This window comes from Salvia hispanica, chromosome 4 (genome assembly GCF_029641045.1).
Source record: "Salvia hispanica isolate PSC_SH4W2 chromosome 4, Shi_PSC_v1, whole genome shotgun sequence".
NCBI lineage: Eukaryota > Viridiplantae > Streptophyta > Magnoliopsida > Lamiales > Lamiaceae > Salvia > Salvia hispanica.
In genome coordinates, this window is record NC_142695.1 from 54706502 (window position 1) to 54729128 (window position 22627).

At 35.8% G+C, this 22627-nt stretch overlaps 4 protein-coding genes across 4 annotated transcripts; 1 reads left to right on the top strand and 3 right to left on the bottom strand.

The window, feature by feature from the left end:
* The first annotated feature begins 1645 nt into the window (after nt 1–1645).
* Nucleotides 1646–5014, top strand: LOC125194496 (potassium channel KAT3-like). The gene is made up of 11 exons (XM_048092747.2): nt 1646–1827; nt 1908–2123; nt 2200–2355; nt 2445–2502; nt 2604–2921; nt 2995–3234; nt 3309–3407; nt 3505–3537; nt 3637–3822; nt 3910–4537; nt 4634–5014. The coding sequence occupies exons 1-11, from the start codon at nt 1646–1648 to the stop codon at nt 4762–4764; spliced, it is 2247 nt and encodes a 748-aa protein (XP_047948704.2). The 3' UTR covers nt 4765–5014.
* On the bottom strand, nt 4932–8757 carry MNS3 (alpha-mannosidase 3). The gene is made up of 6 exons (XM_048092748.2): nt 8448–8757; nt 7111–8069; nt 6135–6387; nt 5848–6045; nt 5583–5731; nt 4932–5495 (listed from the first exon to the last, which is right to left on the bottom strand). The coding sequence occupies exons 1-6, from the start codon at nt 8523–8525 to the stop codon at nt 5237–5239; spliced, it is 1896 nt and encodes a 631-aa protein (XP_047948705.2). The 5' UTR covers nt 8526–8757; the 3' UTR covers nt 4932–5236.
* A 4551-nt stretch (nt 8758–13308) lies between these two features.
* LOC125195448 (uncharacterized) lies at nt 13309–13755 on the bottom strand. Its single transcript, XM_048093596.2, has one exon. The coding sequence runs from the start codon at nt 13753–13755 to the stop codon at nt 13309–13311; it is 447 nt and encodes a 148-aa protein (XP_047949553.2).
* A 1278-nt stretch (nt 13756–15033) lies between these two features.
* LOC125197375 (uncharacterized) lies at nt 15034–15477 on the bottom strand. Its single transcript, XM_048096109.2, has one exon. The coding sequence runs from the start codon at nt 15475–15477 to the stop codon at nt 15034–15036; it is 444 nt and encodes a 147-aa protein (XP_047952066.1).
* Nucleotides 15478–22627: the final 7150 nt, after the last annotated feature.

The window sequence follows — 22627 nt, forward strand, 5'->3', positions numbered from 1 at the left end:
AATATTACAATTGCTTCCAGCAATGCTAACATAAAAAATTACCTCGCAAATATTAACAGTGGTAGAGGAGAATTTTCCTCTTGAACACCTAACGTCAAAATCTTAGCTTTGCCATTATATTTATCTATAAATTAAATCTTTTCAATATTACTTCAAACTAACAAAGTACACATATTGTTGGATTGATTAGGGCTGGCTGTCGCTATGAATGTACTTCACCGTAGAGATACAAAACACAATTTTATAATCTCAACTCAATTTGTCCACGTCAAATTTGACTTCATTTTCCCCCATGATATAGGATGAATCGTGGGGTTCACGAGTGTGACATGTACATTATACATATACAAAAGTTATTTCCCAATTCCAATTAGAATTATCGCTTCTAATAGTAGTAATTCCGATTCAATATTAACATAAAAAAAATTCGAGATTATCATGTGAGATAAGGTCAAATTAAGTGTGGAATTAAATTGATTTGCACGAGATTCCGGGAAAAGATTTTCCCTCATTACACTAATCAATGGTTTGGATTCTGATTTGTTAAACTGTTTTAATTTAATTACGTGTCCGCCGCTGGAATCACTTGTAACTCCCACTTCGTCCTTGAAATTATTTAATTTTATTAATATTTGATGCTTTCTAACAACCATAATCTTATTCAATCTCACCCGCTAAATAAATGATTATATCCTCCAAAAATCAAGAAAATCATGTGAAGGAAAAAAAAGAAAAAAAAAAGAAGATTGAAACGTGAGGGACCAAAAACACAGCATATATACATTGCCCATAGAGAGATGCCAACAACCACATATTTAATGTAAGCTAGACGAAGAGGGAGAGATTTGATTCTATGATACAAGAAGAAAAATACTAGGAAAATAAAAGAGCTACTCCTATTATTTGTATTGTTAGGGCTAATTATCGAAAAACCACGAATTTGCTCGAATTCGAGTCTATCATCGCAACTTTAAAATCAGCCAATCCCACAGTGAAACAGATGTGATATATTGTTGATGCTTTTAACCAAACAATGTTGTTCTCTTTATGTATAGACAACAACATTTAACTCAGCGGTAACATCCCTGTATGATTGTTGACTGTTCCATCATGAGATGATATTGAACAAATACAAATTTTACGATTTTTCCTGCTGCCTACTTTATTATTATTATTATTATTATAATTATTACTTTATAATTATTATTATTATTGAAAGTGCGAAGAATCAAAATTGAAAAGAGATGCCTTGGGCTGGACCATGGCACTGGCGGCAGAACTCAGACAACGACATCTCATTGGTCCACGTGGAATCACCTTCTTCCATAGACATGAAACCACTACTTTTACATTTTAACAAATCACTCAATTCTTGTCTGTAAAACTCACTACACACATCCTCCCTCATTTAATCACTGTAACAAATTATAATCAATCAAAATAAATAAATAAAATATCATAAAATATTGACTGCATGAACATGATCTTTCACATTATATATTGGAAAAGCCAACTTCCTTTAATGGAAAGCAAAAGGGAGGAGCTTTCCCGTGCATCTCTCCACAACTATATAAGCCACGCCTCACCACACACCGATGCTTTAACATAGCAACAAGGCTCCTCTCTCGGCTCTCGACTTCGCCCCATGTCGTTCGCCTGCTCCAAGCACTTCCTGCGACGCTTCTGTGTCGAGGATTTCCAGACCAGAGCCGGAGGAACAAACAGCAGCTTCTTCTCCAGCCATCTCATTCCCTCCCTCGGAGCTCGGATCAATCAAACCACGAGGCTAAGGAAGCACGTCGTCTCCCCATTCAACCCCCGATATAGGTGACTGACTAAAACATGTTCCTGTCCGGACGAAAATGGAAAAATGAGACTTTGCTGATTCTTGATTTCTTGTGTTTTAGGGCATGGGGGATGTTTCTGATCCTCCTCGTCGTCTACTCCGCGTGGATTTCCCCTTTCGAGTTTGCATTCCTTCCCTACAAGCAAGATGCCATGTTCGTCGTGGACAACATTGTCAACGCCTTCTTTGCTGTCGACATCGTCCTCACCTTCTTTGTGGCGTACATGGACAGCCAGACGTATCTTCTGATCGACGATCACAAGAAAATAGCGATAAGGTAAATGCAAGTTCGAAAAAGTTACTACTCTTCGGGAAGTGAAGTTGTTTACCTCGTTTCGTATTTGAACGGACAGGTATTTATCGACGTGGTTTGCTTTTGATCTCTGCTCGACAGTGCCGTTTCAATCTCTCAGCATCCTCTTCACAGATCACAGCGGTGGATTGGGATTTAAACTGCTTAGCATGCTCCGGTTGTGGCGCCTCAGACGAGTCAGCTCCCTCTTCGCAAGGTCTGTCGTCTCTGTAAATCTGTCCTTTCGGTTAGAATGCTTCATGCCAGATGACACCAACTCTTGCTTTCTTGTCTCCCTTCCTCCAGGCTCGAGAAGGACACCCGATTCAACTACTTCTGGACTCGTTGCACCAAGCTCGTATCTGTAAGTCTGCGCGATTCTCTGTTTCGTGTGACTCTGTGTGTGGGCGCGCGTGGCAATTTTTAACGTTGAACGTTGCTTTTTTTTTTCCCGGTCGGATTCAGGTTACTCTGTTCGCGGTGCACAGTGCCGGCTGCTTCAACTACATGATTGCAGACAGGTATCCCGACCCTCAGAAAACGTGGATCGGGGCGGTCTATCCGGATTTCAAACAGCTGAGCCTCTGGGACAGATACATAACCGCACTGTATTGGTCCATCGTGACTCTGACGACAACGGGGTACGGAGACTTACACGCGGAGAATCCGAGAGAGATGTTGTTCGGAATCTGCTACATGATGTTCAACCTCGGGTTAACAGCATACATCATAGGAAACATGACGAACCTCGTCGTGCACTGGACCAGCCGCACCAGAGCCTTCGTAAGTTTTCCTTCGTAGGATTCTCGGTTGCTCACTCGAAAGACTGCTAAAATCAGACCTCATATGCTTGCAGAGAGATTCCATCCGAGCTGCTTCGGAATTCGCAAAGAGGAATCAGCTTCCACCGCGGATAGAAGACCAGCTCCTGTCGCATATATGTCTCAAGTTCAAGACAGAAGGGTTAAAGCAGCAGGAGACGATGAACGGCCTGCCAAAGGCCATTCGTTCCAGCATCGCGCATTACCTGTTTTACCCCATCGTTCAAAACATCAGTCTCTTCAGTGGCGTTTCGCAGGAGTTCCTTCTCCAACTGGTAACTCACCCTCCGTTTCCTCGTCTTTTCTTCTTCCTTTCATCATCTGAGAATCTCTGTGCTCGACTGAAAAGGTACCGGAGATGGAGGCTGAGTACTACCCTCCCAGAGAAGACGTTATTCTGCAAAACGAGGCTCCAACAGACGTATACATACTGGTCACCGGATCAGTGGTAAGTCGATGTTTCTCGACAATCATAGATTATTTATACCTGAAAAGCCTCTGCTCTCCAGCTTTCACATTCTGATTCTTTTTCTCTTTCCTGGCAGAAATTCGTTGCAAAAATTAACGGACAGGATCAAGTAAGTTTTATCGAATCAGCGTACAGTAACACTATTCCCGATAAACAAAGATAAATCGACTGTCTAACATAATATCATCCTTCACATTCGTCGATACAGATAGTCGGAAAGGCTTCTGCAGGGAACATTTTCGGGGAGGTAGGGGTGTTATGTGAAAAGCCACAGCCGTTTGGTGTTCAAACGACGGAAGTCTCTCAGATACTACGACTCGACAGAAGCACATTTCTCAGAACTCTTCAAGCATATGCAGAAGACGAACGCATCATTATGAACAATCTTTTCATGGTAAAATTCAGCAAGCAGCAATAGCTTTTCCCTCTTTCGCAGATTCAAATATTCAAACTGAACTCAATATTTATGTTTTGTATCAAGAAAATGAGAGCATGCGGAAGCTTCGACATAGAGGGCCAACACGATCCAAGTCTAATCTCAAGAAATTGTTTCAACGGAGACAGCTATAGTCACACTCGATATGAAGATGATTTCCACAACGAGGCAATGAGGAAACAGCAAGTAGATATCGATATCCAGAATTCAAGATTTATGACCACACATCAGATAGAGAGTAGCAATACCGATGGAAGCGAAGCTGAAGTGGATGACCAAACATCTCTTCACATTGCTATTCGACAGGGGCATATGGAGATGGTCCGGTTTCTGCTGGAAAGAGGTGCAAATGTGCACAAACCAGATGAGAGAGGTTGGACACCAAAGGCATTAGCAGAAACGCAAGCAAATAGAGGCATATACGATCTCATATTGAGTTATGAAAGTAAAAGGAAGCCCGATGGGGGCATCAGTCACACGACCAATCATTACAAGAATCATGCACGTGTCAGCCCGAGCAGTTCCACGAATCCAGCTCACGTAGAAGCAGTAAGCCCTAAGAAGAAGAGAGTCACCATTCACATGAAGTCTGGAAATAGTAAACATTTGGAAACGAAGCTTCCAAAGCTAATAGTCCTACCCGATTCATTAGAAGATCTACTCAAAATAGCAGGTAAGCACCATTCGAACTTTACATATAGTTTCAAAATAAAGACAATAACACTTACCTCGTCGTTTATATGACAATGGCCTCCTCGTGAAACTGCAGGTAAAAAATATGGAGATGACAGTATCACAAGCATAGTAAATGCAGAAAATGCAGAGATAGACGACTTAAGTGTCGTGCGAGATGGTGATCATTTGTTTCTCGTATCAAGCCAGTGCAAAGATCAAGTATAACACAAGCTAACAGCCACAATGACCCTAACCACATGTGTAGGACAAAGCCAATTCAAAGCAATAATAGCAAAACAGATATTTTAACAATGACCAATCATTCCCTGTGTTCTTGATGCTAATAACAGTAGTAGCAGAAAAAAATCTGTATAATCGATTACACGGTCGACTTACAATCCACTGGATATGTAAATTCTTACTAATTGTATAACTCAACAGTCAATAAGTGAAATTCAGGCAGGATTTTTACAAATTCAGAATCTGTAACTCTAAAGTCTCTCAGTATATAAAGTTCCCTCCACTATTTTTTTCGTACATCAAAAGTTCACACACAAAATCTTCCGAGCGCAGGCTAGCTGATGCTAGCAGTAATTCAACCATCACCAAACTCATCAACTTGTTTTGAGGCATGGCAGGTTAAAATCAAATTGGAAATTCCTCCTCTAAATCAATCTTCTTTATCAGAGCAGCAACTTCATTTTCTTCTGGCATGGCCTTGAATAGGCAACGGATGGGCTTCTGTGTTAAACACGTACTCATCCAATGGAATCACATTGCTGCTACTGAACAGTAAATACAGGTATTTAAGTGTTTCGCCTAGAAAAAAGGTCTCCATCTTGTCTCTTTTGTGTGGAGGAACCACAGTAACATCATCAAGAGAGGTGTAACCTCCAGAATCAATTTTCGTATGCTTCTCAAACGCCTCAAAAATGTCCCAACCCCACTCACGATATCTGCAATCATAGAGAGTGACGACTTGTGAAAAGCTGGGCATATCAAACATAATATATCCCTAGCTAATAAATAACTAATATACATACTTGGGATCTCCTGTGATTCGGAACAAGACAAACAGTGACTCAACGGTTTCAGGGCGCAAGAGATTGTGACGGTCAGCATATTTTATAACTATGTCATCTATATACTTGGAATGGTTATTTCCACCACCAGGACCATCTTCCTTGTGTCCCTGCTTAACGTCAAATTAGATGAGAGATGCAAGTAAGTATCAGAATGATCGATTTAGACTGTAGATATTAGATTATTAAAGTGCAAACACAAAAAGAACGCAAAAAACAAACTGACCTCTATATTGAAGTATGCTATTTCTGGGGCAAGACCAGTGGCGGTTACAGAATACATCTCATAGCATGTCTGAGCCAAATCCTCAGCAAGCTTCAAATTTTCCAGATCCTCGAGAGTGAGCAAGTTTTCTTCCATGGCCTTGTCCTTTGTAAGACCCTTCGTGGCACCAAGAGCAAGAGTCCCAGGGAGGAAACATACCTATTAATGGGGCACCTAAGTTAATAGTGCTAAGTTAAAAGAAAAATATTATAAGACAAAGAGTTCCAGTTTGGACGGAAGTAACATACCAGATGATCCATTTTGGTGCTGAAGCTACCTTTAGGGCCATAAGGCAATTCTCCTACGAAAACCAACCCATTGGGCACTGATTTCTTAACTAGAAGTTCTTTGACACCTTGAACTGATTCTTTGTACATCTCGTGCAAATATGTCACGTTACTCCCGGGGTTCTGAAGCCACACTTTAATGAGGTACTCATAGTAGCTATCGCCGCGTGATCCAAGTCTAATATTATCCCCACTAAAGTCTCCAGTCTGAGGGCTGCAATCGTTACAGGTGCAAACCGATTACTATATATTTATACACTAACTTGGAAAGGAAAGAAAACAAAGAATCACGTTGTTACTTACTGATGTATTTCATTCGATTGACTGACAAAAGGAAATGATAATGTTTATTGTAATGCAACATAATTTAATTTCCTCCCGTCTCAGTAAATTATCCTGCTTATCTACCAAAGATGCCAGATTATTTACACTTGACCAATTTGGGAAATGCATCCATACTCAAAGAAAAACTTCAGTGGCTTCTAAATGTACTTGAGAACAGTTAAAGTCTAATGCACTGTACGATTTCACCCCTTAAATTCCGATTTTCTAATCTAAACCAATATAACTTAGCTTTTTTTTTTTTTTCCTTTTGGGCAGCTCTACATTAAAGGTTCCCTAAATGGGAACCATTTTTTAGTGTTCAGATTAGGTAAAAAAAGTGTTTAGAGAACTCGCTTTAAAGCCAAATTTCATGTATGCGTTTTAATCACGCGCTTGTGAAACTCGGTATGTTTTTACCTAACTGAGCACTAATAAAAGTTCCCATTAGGGAACTTTAAATGCAGAGTCGCCCAAAAAAGAAAAAACTAACTCGATAACGCTTAGGAAGCACTTAAATGCAGTACTCTAGCTATCCAAACAGAGTCAAAAGGAAAAATGTCGTCTGCATCAAAAGAAACACAATCAATATGAAGAGAGTAAAAAGGATTCTTACTTTATGTAGATAGGAACCAGCCCCTTGACCTTAGGCAAGGTTTTCATGTGTTCCAAAACCTTCATAGACTCCAAAGAGTACTTCGGGTCACCAGTCAAAAAACTCAAATAATTGAACTCAAGCTGGACGGTAGAAACTTCCGCTGTGCTACTTAAACCATCAGGAGCTGGATGTGCAGAACGGTCACGAAGAATAACATCACTATAGGGAATAGCAGTTGGGCTCGATGTGAAAGCAATTAACAAACGGTCAGCCAAATCCTTAGCGGTATCGAGATAGACAGCTGGCTTAGGTCCTTTTGCAGAGGCGTTACCACCATGTTCGCCCCCACTTAAATGATAAGCACTCAAAAGACCACCCAAAACGCGTATGGTCGTTTCAAACAAATTCACTTGGCCTTTCTTGTCGATCCTCTGGGAAAGATGTTTCTCAATCCAAGTACCTGCTTCATCAACAACGTCATCAACTCCCATTATCATGGCTGTGTCAAGAGCATCCACCACAGTGGCTCCTAGACCTCCTAAGCCATCGACTCCTCTTTTGCTCACAGGCATAAGTTCGTCAAATCCCATTGCATAGTGCCGATAGCCAGACCACGCGTGGATAAACGCCTCTTTGACCCTTTGTTGCCTAGCCACCCAATCAGGTCCAGAATCTATCTTGCCAGGGCTATGAATCGATTTATTCCTAGCAGCTATTTCGTCCGGTGATAACTGAGGAGGGAACCTCGGCGCCTTCCTCCAAAATCTACGAAACCTACCACTCCCATCCGTGAAGAAACTGTGCCCTTCCTCCGTGCCAACATGTTTCTCTGCACCAATCGACGCGGGAGTGCTGCTTGTGTGTGTGAGCATGAGATAGGCCACACCGAAGATCATCAATATCAAAAGAAACTTTCCCGTACTGCAATTCGTGCATTCGCGTTTAACATGACTGCTTATCATATTTTGTGTGATCACCTGAAGAAGCAACCATGACTATAGTTACACAACTTAAAACTCCATGAAGCTCTCATCAACAAAGCATCCAAACAAACATGAATTCAATGTACAGAGACAAAATGTGTGTGTGTGTGTGAATTATATCATCTATACACTTTCTAAGAAGCTCCTAAAACCGCAAAATCGGATTCAAATGTTCAATCAGAAACCCCTAAATGCTAAAACCCATTACAACTTCAATCCACACACCATCAATTCGGCCCAACATATAAAAATCACAACTTTCTTGATTCCCAGAAAAATCTAAAAGAGCAAATACCAAGAAATCGATGGATTCTAATGAAAATTGAAATCTTTAACAAGAGAAAGGGAGATCTGGAGGAAAATCGCACGAACCTTGAAGAGGGATCGGTGGCGAAACTTGGCATTGTCGTAATGAACATCTTTCATTGAATAGGGTAGCGATTTCGACATCCTTGATTAGCACTTTTTATCAAATCGTGACCGGCGCGAGTGAATCTAGACAGCGGAGACCCCGCGAAATCTTGATTGATGGATTGGAGGAAGACACCTCCCTCCTTTTCGAATTAGTTGATGTTTGTTTGCTGCAGAAATTAATAAGGTTTGTTTGGATTAAATAATGATTTGAAGTCAACTGTCGTGCCCAACTTAGTTCACACTATTGATTCAGCTGGAAATTAAGAGGAAAGAACAACTGAATTCGATCTACAACTTACTAACTAGTCACTCAATCTTGATGAATACTATGATTAGTGGGGTAAGGGATCTAATGAGTATATTATGAATGGAGAAATAATCTTATACTAAGTATTATGATTAACATTATTATATACTTCGTCCATCTGCCATTAAATATCTCATATTTGACCAGCACAAATTATGAAGTAAAGTGAGTAAAAAAGTTCCACTACTTCGTCCATCTGCCATTAAATGTCTCATATTTGACCAGCCAAGTTATGAAGTAAAGTGAGTAAAAAAGTTAGTGGAACGTGAGACCTACTTTATATATTCGTTTCATAATAAAATGTGAGTGGAATGAGTTAGTGAAATGTATGATCCACTTACTAAATATGATAAAAGTGAAATGAGTCATTTATTGAATAATAGATGAAAAAGAAAAAATGGAATATTTAATAGCGAACGGAGGGAATACATGTTAGCCATAGGATTTTAGCCATAGGATTGCGAAAAAGATCACCAAATACATTTGGTAATATTGTTGTATGGTCATTTGGTTGGTCAGAATATGATTTATGCTTCATGGCAGTTTACAAAAGCTTTGGGTGTTTGGAGACTAGAATTAGGTGAAGAGTGATAGTAGTTCCATTGGAATTTCTATGGTTATAAGGTTTCTATGTTTCCATTGTATTTAGCAATCTTAAAAACAACATTTATCATTTATGCCTAGTATTTTTGGGACGATATTTTCTTATCCTACTGTATTTAATTGTTCTTTCCTTTTTCTTCTTTTCTTTTACAAGTGACATTAATTAAATTTCAAGTTATTTTGAAACTAACATATCGTTAGTAGTACTAATTACCATGTAATTATTGGGCATATAATAAGCATGCGGAATGGGATTAGAAAAAGAAAAATGAAAGTAATTAATTATTTTGTTACTCCCTCCATCCCACATAATTTTACACAATTTGACTTGACACGGGTTTTAAGAAATGTAATAGAAAGTGAGTTGAAAAAGTTGGTGGGATGTGGATCATACTTTTAAAGTATTGGTTTTATAATAAAATGTGAGTATGAATGAGTTAGTGGAATATGAGGTCCACTACCAAAAATGATAAAAGTGAAATGGGTAAAATTATGTGAGACGGACTAAAATGGAATACTGGGTAAAATTATGTGGGACGCAGGGAGTATATTATTTTTTTTAGGGTAAAGAAGGCAACCTTGTACAACAAAACTAAGATAAGAAATACTTAATCCGTCATGCAAAATCCATCTACTATAGAGAGTCTCGCGAAATGCTTGATCAACACGAACCTTAGAGCCTTTGGCACAGATGTTACACCCTCTTAACAATTGATCCACAAGTCACGTAGACCTCATATCGTTCCATAATAACCGAAACTCCAACCAAACTATCACTTTCCATTTCCAACTTTCAAATCCTTAAAGTGTTTTCCCTGCGGTAGTACTCCGTAGGAGTATTAAATATCCGCCATCAGAATACGACGTACCCCAATTTTAACGACAAATTAAACCACCCCTCCAACATCCAACGACATCTCGGAACCGAACACACACCCCCCCCCCCCCCAACCTCGCAAAGGTGGTCTCCGGCTACCGATTAGCCAAACTAGCCATCTCCACATTCTTGGCTATATGTATAGGACCCTAGCTATTATTCCATCCAAACACACTCGCTCCCCTTTAAAATGAACCTACACCTTAAATATGAAGTGATTTAATTATTCTCCAATCCCAAATTCCAATGTATATTCAGCAAAGATCTTAGATTCTGATATTCTCCTCACAACTCAGATCTGTAAGCATGGAATGTTGATCTCTCTCTCTCTCTAAAACCCCAACTCCTTTTTCCTCCTCTTGAAAAAGACATCAAGAATTTCTTGATATATCAAAAACCGCACCCACAAATTCTAAGCTATTTCATGAAATCTCATGGCTAACTGCAACACCAAGATCGCCATCTCTCTCTCTCTTCTCTCGTTGATCATCCTCATCGCCTTAGCCTTTCCCTCTCCCTCGCTATCAGTCAAAGCTCCACTGCCTCTGAAGGATTTCCAGAGCTTCCAAATCAAGAAAACGCCTCCCCCTTTCTTGAGGGGCAGCGAGAGGAGAAATCTGCCTCGCCGGAAAAGAAAGACGGCGGCCAAGAAGCCGGACCCGAGGCGCTTCTCCGCCATGCTTCCCAAGGGCTACGTTCCGCCTTCCGGTTCGTCGCCGTGCCACAATGTCTACCCCAATTCGGTCTCCTTCTTCTGTGATTATTCTAATCAAATGCAGAAACCCTAGAATTTCAAGGATGAAATTAGGGTTTTTGAGTCAGCCAAAAATGAGGGTTTGATTCTGTAATGTGATACATTTTGCTATAATTTTGTGTTTTTTGTTTTTGTTTTTGTTTTGAGTGATTCAAAGTTTGTATAAGGGAAATAAGGTTCTATTGATTTCCACTGAACAATCATCTAAACCAGGTAATAAAACTTATAAGTTTTGTTTTTGCTTTAATTTATGATCAGTATTTTATTTTCTTGCTTTGAATTAAGTTGAATTAATCACTGTGATACTTCATATATTACATTAATTATTTCTAGGCAAAATATTACTTATATTGGATAGATATATATTCTGCATAGAAATTGTATATTGGTATATCTGTTAAATTTGGATTTTAGGTGTAAATAATACTTTTTTGAGAAGAAAAGCAAAATTTGAGTGGCTAATATAATGTTGGTAATTAAAGAGTGAAAGAATTAATGTTTGTTTGAATTGACTTTGGAGGTGGTAGAATGTTTTTTTATTTATTTAGAGATCGATATATGAATTTTGGGCTCAGCAATTTTTGGAGGCGGGAATTGAGCTGAAGGCATATGAATTTCCTTCAATTATGGAGCTCTGTTTCATTCGAATTTTTATTCATTTATTCACATACATTTCTTAGCGTTTACTCCATGCATTTTATTACTACCTAATTTTGCACTCGTAGCAATGCATCTACGCAAATCAATGAAAAAAAGGACAATGTCTACTTTTGACAAGATTCACTTGTATAATTTAAAATTTCGATTTTAGACTTATAGTACATAATTGTTTTAATAATTATCAATTTCTACTAAATAATTGGTATGACTTTAGATCTAGATCATTTATAAATAATTTTTGAAGAGTTCCAAGATTTCACACTTTCACTAAATGAAATTTCTGTTTATTTCTAAGTTTGGATTGTATTTAATAACTTTGGGATTTTCTTATACCACATTCTTTGCTAGCTATTGGAATTATGTAGAAAATGAGATTTTAATTTAGAAGTTATGTTTATTAAGTTAGGGTTTTTGTTTAAATGTGGAGGAAATCTGAAAACACATTAAAACCATAATTCAAATGTTAAATAAAGTCTGTTTCTAATATATGGAAAATGGGCCGGGTTTATTGTTAAATGTAAAATGGGCTGGGTCATTTATGAAACTGGGCCTGATTTAGGGCTAAGCCCATAATGTCTCCCGCCATGGAAAATTGTTATGGTGACATTATTTTTACTAGATAAGATTTAAAGGAAACTATATATGTCTTCTAGCTATTTCCTATATTTGTTCAAATTCATTAGGTTAGTTGAGGTTAGGTTTTGGAAATCTTTAAGGGTTTTAATTTACTTTAACCTAATAATTTAGGGTGGCTGAACCGCATTTAGTTAATAACGGTTGTATGCCGAAAGGATTAATTAATTTTTACTATTTACTAGCACTATTTCAAGGCATCTACTATAGTCTATAGGTTTTACCATTTAGATGGTACGTGTAGAAGTACATAAAACTATATTAGTAGACTTATAACAAAAATAGTGAGTTACACCACACCACTCCATAAAACAACAGGTTCTCCATTTTTTGGGGGTAACGTCCATAGCCTATTACAAAGCAATTAATGAATATAAAAACACTTTATTTATCATAAAGCAGCCAATTAACGAGACACAATGCACCATCTTTAAAATACGAATGCCTCTATCAAAACTATAGAGTCATTTCATTAAGATACTTATGAGGTTATTAAGGTGATTATGTAATAATTTATTAAATGGAGTAATAATTACAACTTGCTAAATGGTAGTAATTAATAATTTAAGAGTGATTCTCCCGAAAAATTGAAACTCTTCATTTTGAATACCACACTATATAATTCGTATGAATTATGGTCCACTTTCCTCAATTTATTTGGACTTGCTTTTTAATTTCATGATTCGTGTTTGATGTTAATGAAATGTTAATTAAGATTGTTTTGTTTTGTTATTACTCCATCTCTTAATTAAAAAAAGTTTTTTTTTTTATCATTTTAGTATGCTCTACAATTACATTAATTTTTAATTTTTGGTCACACTGTCAACACAAATTCTTTACTATTTATACAACTCTAATCACACTATTACTGAAACGGTTGCATGTCCAAATCCGGACTTGCACAAAGATTTGATTGAAAAGAAGAAGAAAACATGAAGCACTCTTCTCTCTTTTTATTCTAATTTTTTATTTTGACATTTTATCACTATTTTGTCTTGATTCCGACAACAGTAGGTTCAAAGGCCGCGACACAGTGGACTCGATAAATGCCAGTATTACTAACAAACTTAACCTTATCACTTTCTGGGACTCCCACAAGAATTTCAGCAACTGCGAGTGAGAGGAAGATTTCCTTGCCCTTCACTCCCGTCATCTTCGACACGCGACATGGCGCGATGAATGCGGTGAGTTGCGTGTCGAAGTACGTAGTCCCGACCTTATCCACCTTGCGCTCCGTTTTCTTCTCCTGCTTTATCCAGTAGAAGCCTGTGGTGCGGTTGAACCCGAACTCCTGGATTTGTTCTATCCCGAGGTACAAGCATCTCGGGATAGAGAATTCGTCCAACATTCCGTTTAGCTTCTCTCCGCAGATCGGTCCACGGTGGATCTCTGCTCCCTTGCTATGAGTTGCAATCATCTTTTCTGTGGCCATTTTCTGTTGATGAAATACACATTTGCCTTTGAATTTATTGGGGCTGAAATAAGTGTTTGTGAACTTATCTACCAACCCTATGAGACATGTCCATGCATTTTAAAACTAAGCTATTTCATATAGATGAATATGGTAGATTGTATACAAGAAATAGACAGGTAGATTTGTAGGTTGTGACAGGTAGAGTACTAGGTTAGGGATCAGCTATATATAGATATGATACGAACGGATTCGGGAGATAAAATTCGTGAATTCGGACACACTAGAGAAGATCGTCGCCGGCGTCAGAAGGCGTAATTTTCGTTGTCAGTAGATGACAGACGAAGAACAGAAGAAGATTGTCGCTGATGTCTGAAGGCATAATTTTCACTGTCAGTGGATGGACTGACAAAGATATATTTACAAATTTCTTTTTAAATAAAAATAAGAATTTAACAAATTTCAAAACTTACACTAGTAATTCTCATAAATATTATTTTTTTAAAATCTTTTTAACATATACTCTCTCCGTCCCAGATAATTCGACCCAGTATTCCATTTCGGATAGTCCCACCTAATTTGTCTCATTTCACTTTTACCATTTTTGGTAGTGGACCCCATATTTCATTAACTCATTCTTACTCATATTTTATTATAAAATTAATACTTTAAAAGTATGACTCACATTCCACCAACTTTTTCAACTCACTATCCATTAGATTTCTTAAAACCCGTGCCGGGTAAAAGTGTCCCAAATTATATGGGACGGAGGGAGAGGGAGTAGTAATTATTAAAATATCTGTATAATTTAAAAATTATTGGAGGTCCCCCACCCACCACAAAAAATAATTATTAAAGTCTCTCTATGAATACTTTGTTCCACTCCGATCATGTAATGAGTGACTAAAGCGGCTTAAATCACCATCAATCAAATATATTTTTAGTTTCTATTCTAATGAACTATATTTATATGAATTGTTATGAAAAAGCTCTCTTGTTAGAATGGATTGCAATATAGGGAGTAATTGGTTTATCCAATTGCAAATCTCAAATTTGGAACTTAGAAAATTTATCGTCCTCCAATAATATAAACTACATTTGGCCATGCATGCATTTGTGACATGCCCGATTGCACATTGACTCTTAATCTTATTCCACAAGGTCTAGTATCAACTTTCCGTACATAAAAAAGAAAAAAACTTCTAAAATTAGGATTAATTTCCTTTATTCACCGATCAGAGTCTCGTGTCAGACAGTCTAACAGATCGCAACACATGCAATCCCCATCTCATCCATACACTATTTAGTATTGAGAAAGTCCGCGATGAGGCGGACGCGGTAGACACCGGCCGTGGAGAGGCATTTGACCTTATCCGCGGAGGGATATCCAACCAAAATCTCACAAAGTGGAAGTGTAACCATCATCTCCTTCCCTTTCACTCCGGTGAGCTTCCACATACGATGTTGTTCGATGAAACCCGCTACCTCCACGTCGAAATAAATCGTCCCAATCTTGTGTATCTTACATTCGGTTTTGGCCTTCTGCCTAAGCCAAAAGAAGCCGGTGGACCGGTTGAAACCAAACTCTTCCAACTCTGCTGCCTCAATGTCGGCCATCTGAAACAGACATCGAGGCACTGAGAAATTCTCGAGAAGTTCTAGAAACTTCTCTTTGCAGGCAGCCGGACCGCGGTGGATCTCGGCTGTCTTGCTCTGAGCTTCGATCGCTTTAGATGTTGCCATTTTTCTTTTACTTGTTTGGTGATTGTTTTTCTTTCTATTTATTGATTGTTATTGCGCACGTGTTTTTAATTTTTGTACGTGATCAATTTATGAGTTGTGACTTGTGTTGCCTCTACTTAGTTAGATTACATTTTCTTGAGATAAATGTGAAAATTAAAAAATTGTCAACTTATTAATTAGATTACCCTCGCTACAAGTCTAGTAATAAATGTGTTGTTTAATGATAATAATTATACTATATATAGTAGCTTGGTTGGATTCCTTCGTTTGCGACCATATTTTAGTTAGTAGTTTCCATTTTGTGTTAACTTTGACCAATTTTTTGGATGAGGCTACCGTGACCCAATTTTCCTGCAGTGCTACCGTAACATAGTTAAGTCATGAATGTCTTTTCGAAAAAAAAAAAGAATTCGTAGCTTTATTGTTTAATCACTGTAGCACTGCAAGATGGTTAGGTCAAGGTTGCTACAAGTTTAATTTTATTAATAATTTTTCTAGTATTTTAAAAAAATTTAAACTTTACTTAAATATGTCAAAGATGCTTTCTTTTGATAAAAGAGTAAAGGTCAAATGTGATCCTAAATATATGGTCGTTTTATCAATTAGGTCCTAAACATTATCTTTTTGATTATTTGGTCCCTCATAAATGAACTCGGACCGAAATCGATCCTAAATTAACAGAACCGTTAAAGGTAACGGTCAAACAGGTGTTTAGCCGATTTTGACCAAATTAAATATTTTTATCAGATTTTTTATTTATTTCAAATATAAATATTATTATTTTAAAATAATTTAAAGTAAAAAATTAAAACCTCCATAATCTGAGATGTATCAAGTATCAACAAGACTACATCATAATCTTAAACTCAATGAAATTAATTACTCCATCGCCATTAAGATCAAAAGGGGCGATCATATTCTTGCAGCCGTGAACACTTCTTCTCCACCCCAATATACACAGCATTCTCTTCAAGCTCTATGGACTAATGCACGCGCTTCCCTCCGCCGCGTAGAGTTCGAACGCCGCCTTCAAAACGCTCTGCTTCTCCTCCTCTCCCGCCGCCGCCGCCGCCGCCGCAGAGGGCGTGGAGGAATGCGCCGTCACAGGTGAGACCAGGCGAGGTGGAGGTGGAGGTGGTTGTGGAAGGGGGCGAGGTGGGACCAGGCGTAGCCGGGGTGGTGGGCGACGAATGCGTCGGTGGCGTCGTGGCCGGCGATGTTGAGGAGGGGAAGGTCACCGTTAGAGTGGATTTGAAGAAGAGGGAGAGTGTTTAATTTTTTAATTTAAGAAATTTAATTAGATTCAACTAATTACAATTAGTAATTTAATTTGGTCAAAATCGGCTAAACACCTATTTGACCGTTAATTTTACCGTTACTTTTAACGGTTTTGTCAATTTAAGACTGATTTTGGTCCGAGTTCATTTGTGAGAGACCAAATAATCAAAATAGCACACCTCTTAAAATTTAAAATAAATTATTCATAATATATAAATCTAAGATCCTCTATTAATTAGTGGAAACATTCTAGATAATGCTAACATTATAAATATACCTTTAAGTTTTTTAACAAAAAATGTGGAAGCATTCTAGATAAAGTGCTATAACATTATAGATATACTATGAAGTTTTTTAACAAAAAAAAATAAACATGGATCGTAATTGAGAAACATATTCCATAGAAGATAAAGAGTGAACTATAAAAAAGTCTCTAGATTATGAGTTTATCTTGTTCATAGTCTCTAGACTTTAAAAATATCGCCAGACATTCCTGGACTAAGGGTTTATTTCGAAATTGGTACTTTTGGCTATTTTTTATCCGAAAATGCCATTTTGAGCATTTGGACAATTTTGTCTTTTCACATTTTTACTGTTTCAATATGATATAATTTCAATGATGCACAAATCTGATATTATTTCAAAATTATCTTCTTCTTCCCTTTGTCATCCTTCACTTTTTTTTATTTCAATATTAGTTAATTTTATAAAATTAAATTTAAAATTTATAATTTTTTACAATAATTTCTTTTAATTAAAAAATAGCCAAAAGTACCAATTTCGAAATAAACCCTTAGTCCAGAGATTGACGATATTTTTAAAGTCTAGGGAATATGGGCGAGATAAACCCATAGTCCGGAGATCATTTTTATAATTCACTCGAATATAAAAGATCAGTCGAATGTTGAAACTTAACAATATAATAAAAGAAAAAAAATGGTTCCAATATAGTCCAAATAAATTACTCCTACATTGAAATAACCGGAACTAATTCAAAAGACATATTTTCCCAAACTTTGATGAATCTGAAGATTCTGGTTTCATTATTTGCAGATTTTTTGAATTTTAATATATTTATTCACGCATGTTGATAAAATGTCAGGAGCTGGGAAATGAATTAAGTTGCAGCAACATCTAGGAGCAGAGATATATACATACATATAGTAAGAATCTGAATAACCAAATTGCTGGAAAAATCACAAAGTTTTAGTTAATTTCTAGTCAAATTTGCATCTTTAAAAAGTGAACATATCTTTAAAAAGTGAACATTCGTGTAAAAGTTAAAGAAGTGGCAAAGGCAGACTATGTGAACGACTCGTTAATGTAACCAAAATTTATCCATGTAGTATTTTTTCTGTCCGCCACATCATACATTATTTTCCTCAAATTCACAAGATTTCATGAAAATTGACAAAAATATCAGTTATAATCTGTTAGGATAACTAGAAATTGACAAACTTGTTGGTTTTTCATGCAATTTGCAGTAGATTATCCAAGTAGAGTGGTGGCGTGAGAGCTTACGTAAAAGGGGTCGTGGTCAAGTAGATATTGGGCCAATTGAAACACTTCTTACACGTGACCGTGGATATCATGGGTCCATAAACATGAATATCTGGGCCTTGGGCCTTTTCTATTCAGTCTGACTTAATAATTTTTTTTTAAAAAACTGTACTGGGGATTCCTACGCTAAAGAAATCAAAACAAAATATAGACAGGACTAGACTGGGATTCCTAGGCTAAAAAAATCAAAACAAAATATAAACAGGACTGGACTGGGATTCCTACGGTAACGAAATTAAAACAAAATATAAACAGGACTGGACTGGACTGGGATTCCTTTGCTAAAGAAATCAAAACAAAATATAAACAGGACTGGACTGGGATTCCTAGGCTAAAGAAATCAAAACAAAATATAAACAAGATTGGACTGAGATTCCTACACTAAAGAAATTAAAATAAAATATAAACAGGACAGTACTGGATTGGGATTCCTTTGCTAAAGAAATCAAAACAAAATATAAATAGGACTGGACTGAGATTCTTATGCTAAACAAATCAAAACAAAATATAAATAGGAATCATTTTAATCATTATTTAATCGTGAATTTGCGATTTAGAGTTCAAGGGTGGAGAATTTTACACTTTCATTTTTAACACTTTCATTTTTAATACTTCCACGTCCACTGCTAATAGTAGGCATGTAGTATAGTCAACGTAAGCGTACCCTATAAGTAAGGAAAGAATATCCGAGAATAGAAAGTAGGTTGGAACTTGGCGTGGGCAGTTATGGTGCATGGTAACAACAATCTCATTGCACTCATAATCATATGATCAGAGAGAGAGAGAGAAGCACGGGTACACCATATGCAAAGCCACGGTGCATCAATGTGATTTCACGTGATGCATATATAAAAATATGAACATAATATAGGGGATAGGGGAGTGTTAGGATGCCACCACCTCTTAAAATAACACCATATCATCATTTCTAGCCAATTATTTGTACACGTAGACCAATAATAAGCTGTCATGTGGCAAAATAAAAGTTTCTGAAAAAGACGGTCAGCAATATGTTGTACACTATACAACAAATTTTTTTTACCAGCAATATCCAACACGCTATACAGTAATCTATAGTATTTATAATATTGCTGTGTAGCGTTTATATTATTGCTGTATAAGTGATATTACGGTGTCACTTTAAGAGAAGTTATCATTTTAACATAAACCTATAATAATATATATAGAGAGAGGAGGAGGGATTTAATGGATGATAGCAAAAACAGCTAGATAACAAATGGAAGGGGATATATAAGTAATTAGTTAATTAAATAATTAAGAGTGAATTATGAGATCATAAATTGATGTGTGCTTACATAGGAGGAGACGAGTTGTGTTTATTTTATTCACTCCATTAATAAATATTCTAATTAATGACGTGCATGCCTAGCTGTCTTCTGCATGCACACCTGGAGAGCATGCACACTCTCATTTTATGCATCATTTTCATCTCCATACAAACTTTTTCTTTTCTTTTAAAACAAATATATTACTAATCCCTCCGTCTCATATTAAGACTCTAAATTGTACTAAGTCTGACACGAATTTTAAATTGAAAAAAAAATAATAGAACATGAGTGTCATTTTAGTTTTATAATAAAATATAAATGAACTGCGGTTAATAAAATGTAGGGTCTACTATTATTTATGGAAGAAGTGAACCGAAACTCTTAATACGAGACAAGCTAAAATGAACGATTAAGACTCTTAATGTGGAACGGAGAGAGTAACTCATATACTCCTATATTTTGAAATTGTGATTTTAAAATTTTTGTTGGTTGATTATTAAAAGATTTTAGGACTGGGTATTTGTTTTAGGTAGGAATTTTGTTGATAAGACTAATTTATTTCTCTATTTTTGTTATTTATTTTTGAGTTCTGATTAAATCAAAACTACTACAAAAATAAGAATTTTTTAAAAAAATTGTTAAATTTCATGCAATTTTTGTTTTGATTTCAAAAGGAACCTTAGTGAGAAAACTGTGAGAATTTTTCATTGCACCCAGCTAGCTGGAAATATCTACATTAAGATGACTCGAACCAAGAATCTATTGAATAGATCAATTGTAAAAGTGAATAAGATCATGTCAATTTTGAATCCCTCGCTATTATTGGCTACTATAAAAAGGGATTTCTATAGGAATTAGTGCAAAGTAGATTGATATATTTACATTCACTGCATACAAACATATCATATTAGATCAAATAATATGATTTTATACTTCGGGGCATATTTTTTATTAGTGGGCCTAATACATTTATTTTTCTCACCCAAAATAACTAAACGACGATAGCAAATAATTATGTAAGTAAAAGCAATCAAGGAAATCAACCAATAAGAAACCTCCACGCAATATGGGGCCTTCCTAGTAATTAAGGAGGAAGCCCACTATAAAACTTCACATGTTCATAACAACTATATTATTATTATTTTTGCCCTACATAATGTCAAATCTTTGGTGATTTGAAAAGACCTTATAATGTTTGAGATACAAAAACAGGTTCAAGTTTTAAAAATTAATAATAATTATAAATATTTTTCCCAAATTTAAAAGCCAAATATATTGTTATTAGAAGGTCATGCATGCTATTCCACTACAAAATCAATTCATAATAATAGAAGGAATAATAGCCAATGAAATATAATAATTTTGATGATGAATTGTACGGAAAGATGTTGAATCATAATTGATCTTCTTCAAAAAAATTTAAAAAATTATATATTAATAATTCAAGCTTTTTTTTCTATATCAATGTTAGATGTTTCTAGTTTTATTTTCCAACACGTGCGTGTGGCAAAAGAGTTAGACGTTGCTATGATAAACAGCCTATACACATACAGTTTGAGTATCAATACAAATAAATTAATAATTGTTGACTACTGTATTTATTAATGGTATTTATAGTGATTTTTTTGGTGCTATCACTCTCATGGCATTCGTGACAATAATGATGATGATAACTAATTAGGCATTTATCGCATCTAATGTGCGAGAAAAAATTATTGAATGTTAATTATACTTAAAAAGTTTTGGACAATGAAAGCTCATAATTAGCATTACATTTCATAATTATTATTACAACAATACAAACTCTATTCTTTGGATATATGTGCATTTCTCTCTCAATATTAAAGGTGCTAGACATATGCACACCGAATATGGAAAAAATAAATAAATGTGCCCAAAATATCAATATAAGGTTATTAGTATTACTAATACATAATGTATAGAAATATTTATCTGTGTTATCTTTAAGAGCATCTACGTCACGTTTTGCAATCAAATTAGATAAATCCAGAAATGAGATGAAAAACTCATTCGAATATTATCAAACTGTTGAAGAATTTCTTTTTTAGGATGTATGAATTGAACTTATTAAATGGCTTGTCGCTTTTATCTTTATTTTATTTTTATTTATTTATTATGTGGCGTAATATTGTTTCGAGAAAGCTATTAGGCTAAACATTGGACGATTGATCACGATCCCATTCCTTCACAACACTGAATTTATTTATTTAAATATTATTCCTTTTGGTAATAAGGTTTATGGTAACAACTTATTTAAGAATCCCATTATGTACAATTATTATGCTTCCAGAATTTTCAAGAGTTTATTTCATGAATATGTGATCCATGTTGATGGACTCAATGATAATTAAAAACCGGCTAAAGAAATTTTTTATTGATTGTTTTGTTAAATAATTAAAGATGCAAAACTATGTTTCTAAATACATCACTTTTATTTTAAAAAGTATCCCCTATCCAAACTAAAATGTAAAGAAAATAGAGTTGAAAAAATTAATGGTAATTACTACTTTTATATATTAGTTTAATAAAATAATGTTAGGGAGAAATGAATTAGTAAAATGTGTAATCCATAACAAAAAATGGTGGTTACTCCTTCAATGGCCTAGTTCTAAAATGGAAAAGTAGGCCATTGAAGGAGTATTTAGTTAAGACGTTTTATGGAGTAATTACTAAGTTAGAAGTTCGAGTTATTGTACTCACAAGTAAATAATAAATATTATTATTAATAATTTAAGAAAAAAAGTGGAGGATCATATTTTATCTCTAATCGTGGCTGTCGGAAGTAGGTCAGTCAAACATAATACTCCTCGAATTTGTGTCGAAACATAATTTTATTAGTAAGCATCATGTAGCATTTTGACCAATAAACACTTAGTTTAATTTTATAAAAATTTAATATTACTAACATGATCTGCCCATGTTGCACTGGTAACAACTATAGTAAAATTAATTGAACACTCTTGTGCATGAATCACTCAGCCCAATTATTAATTACACAATTT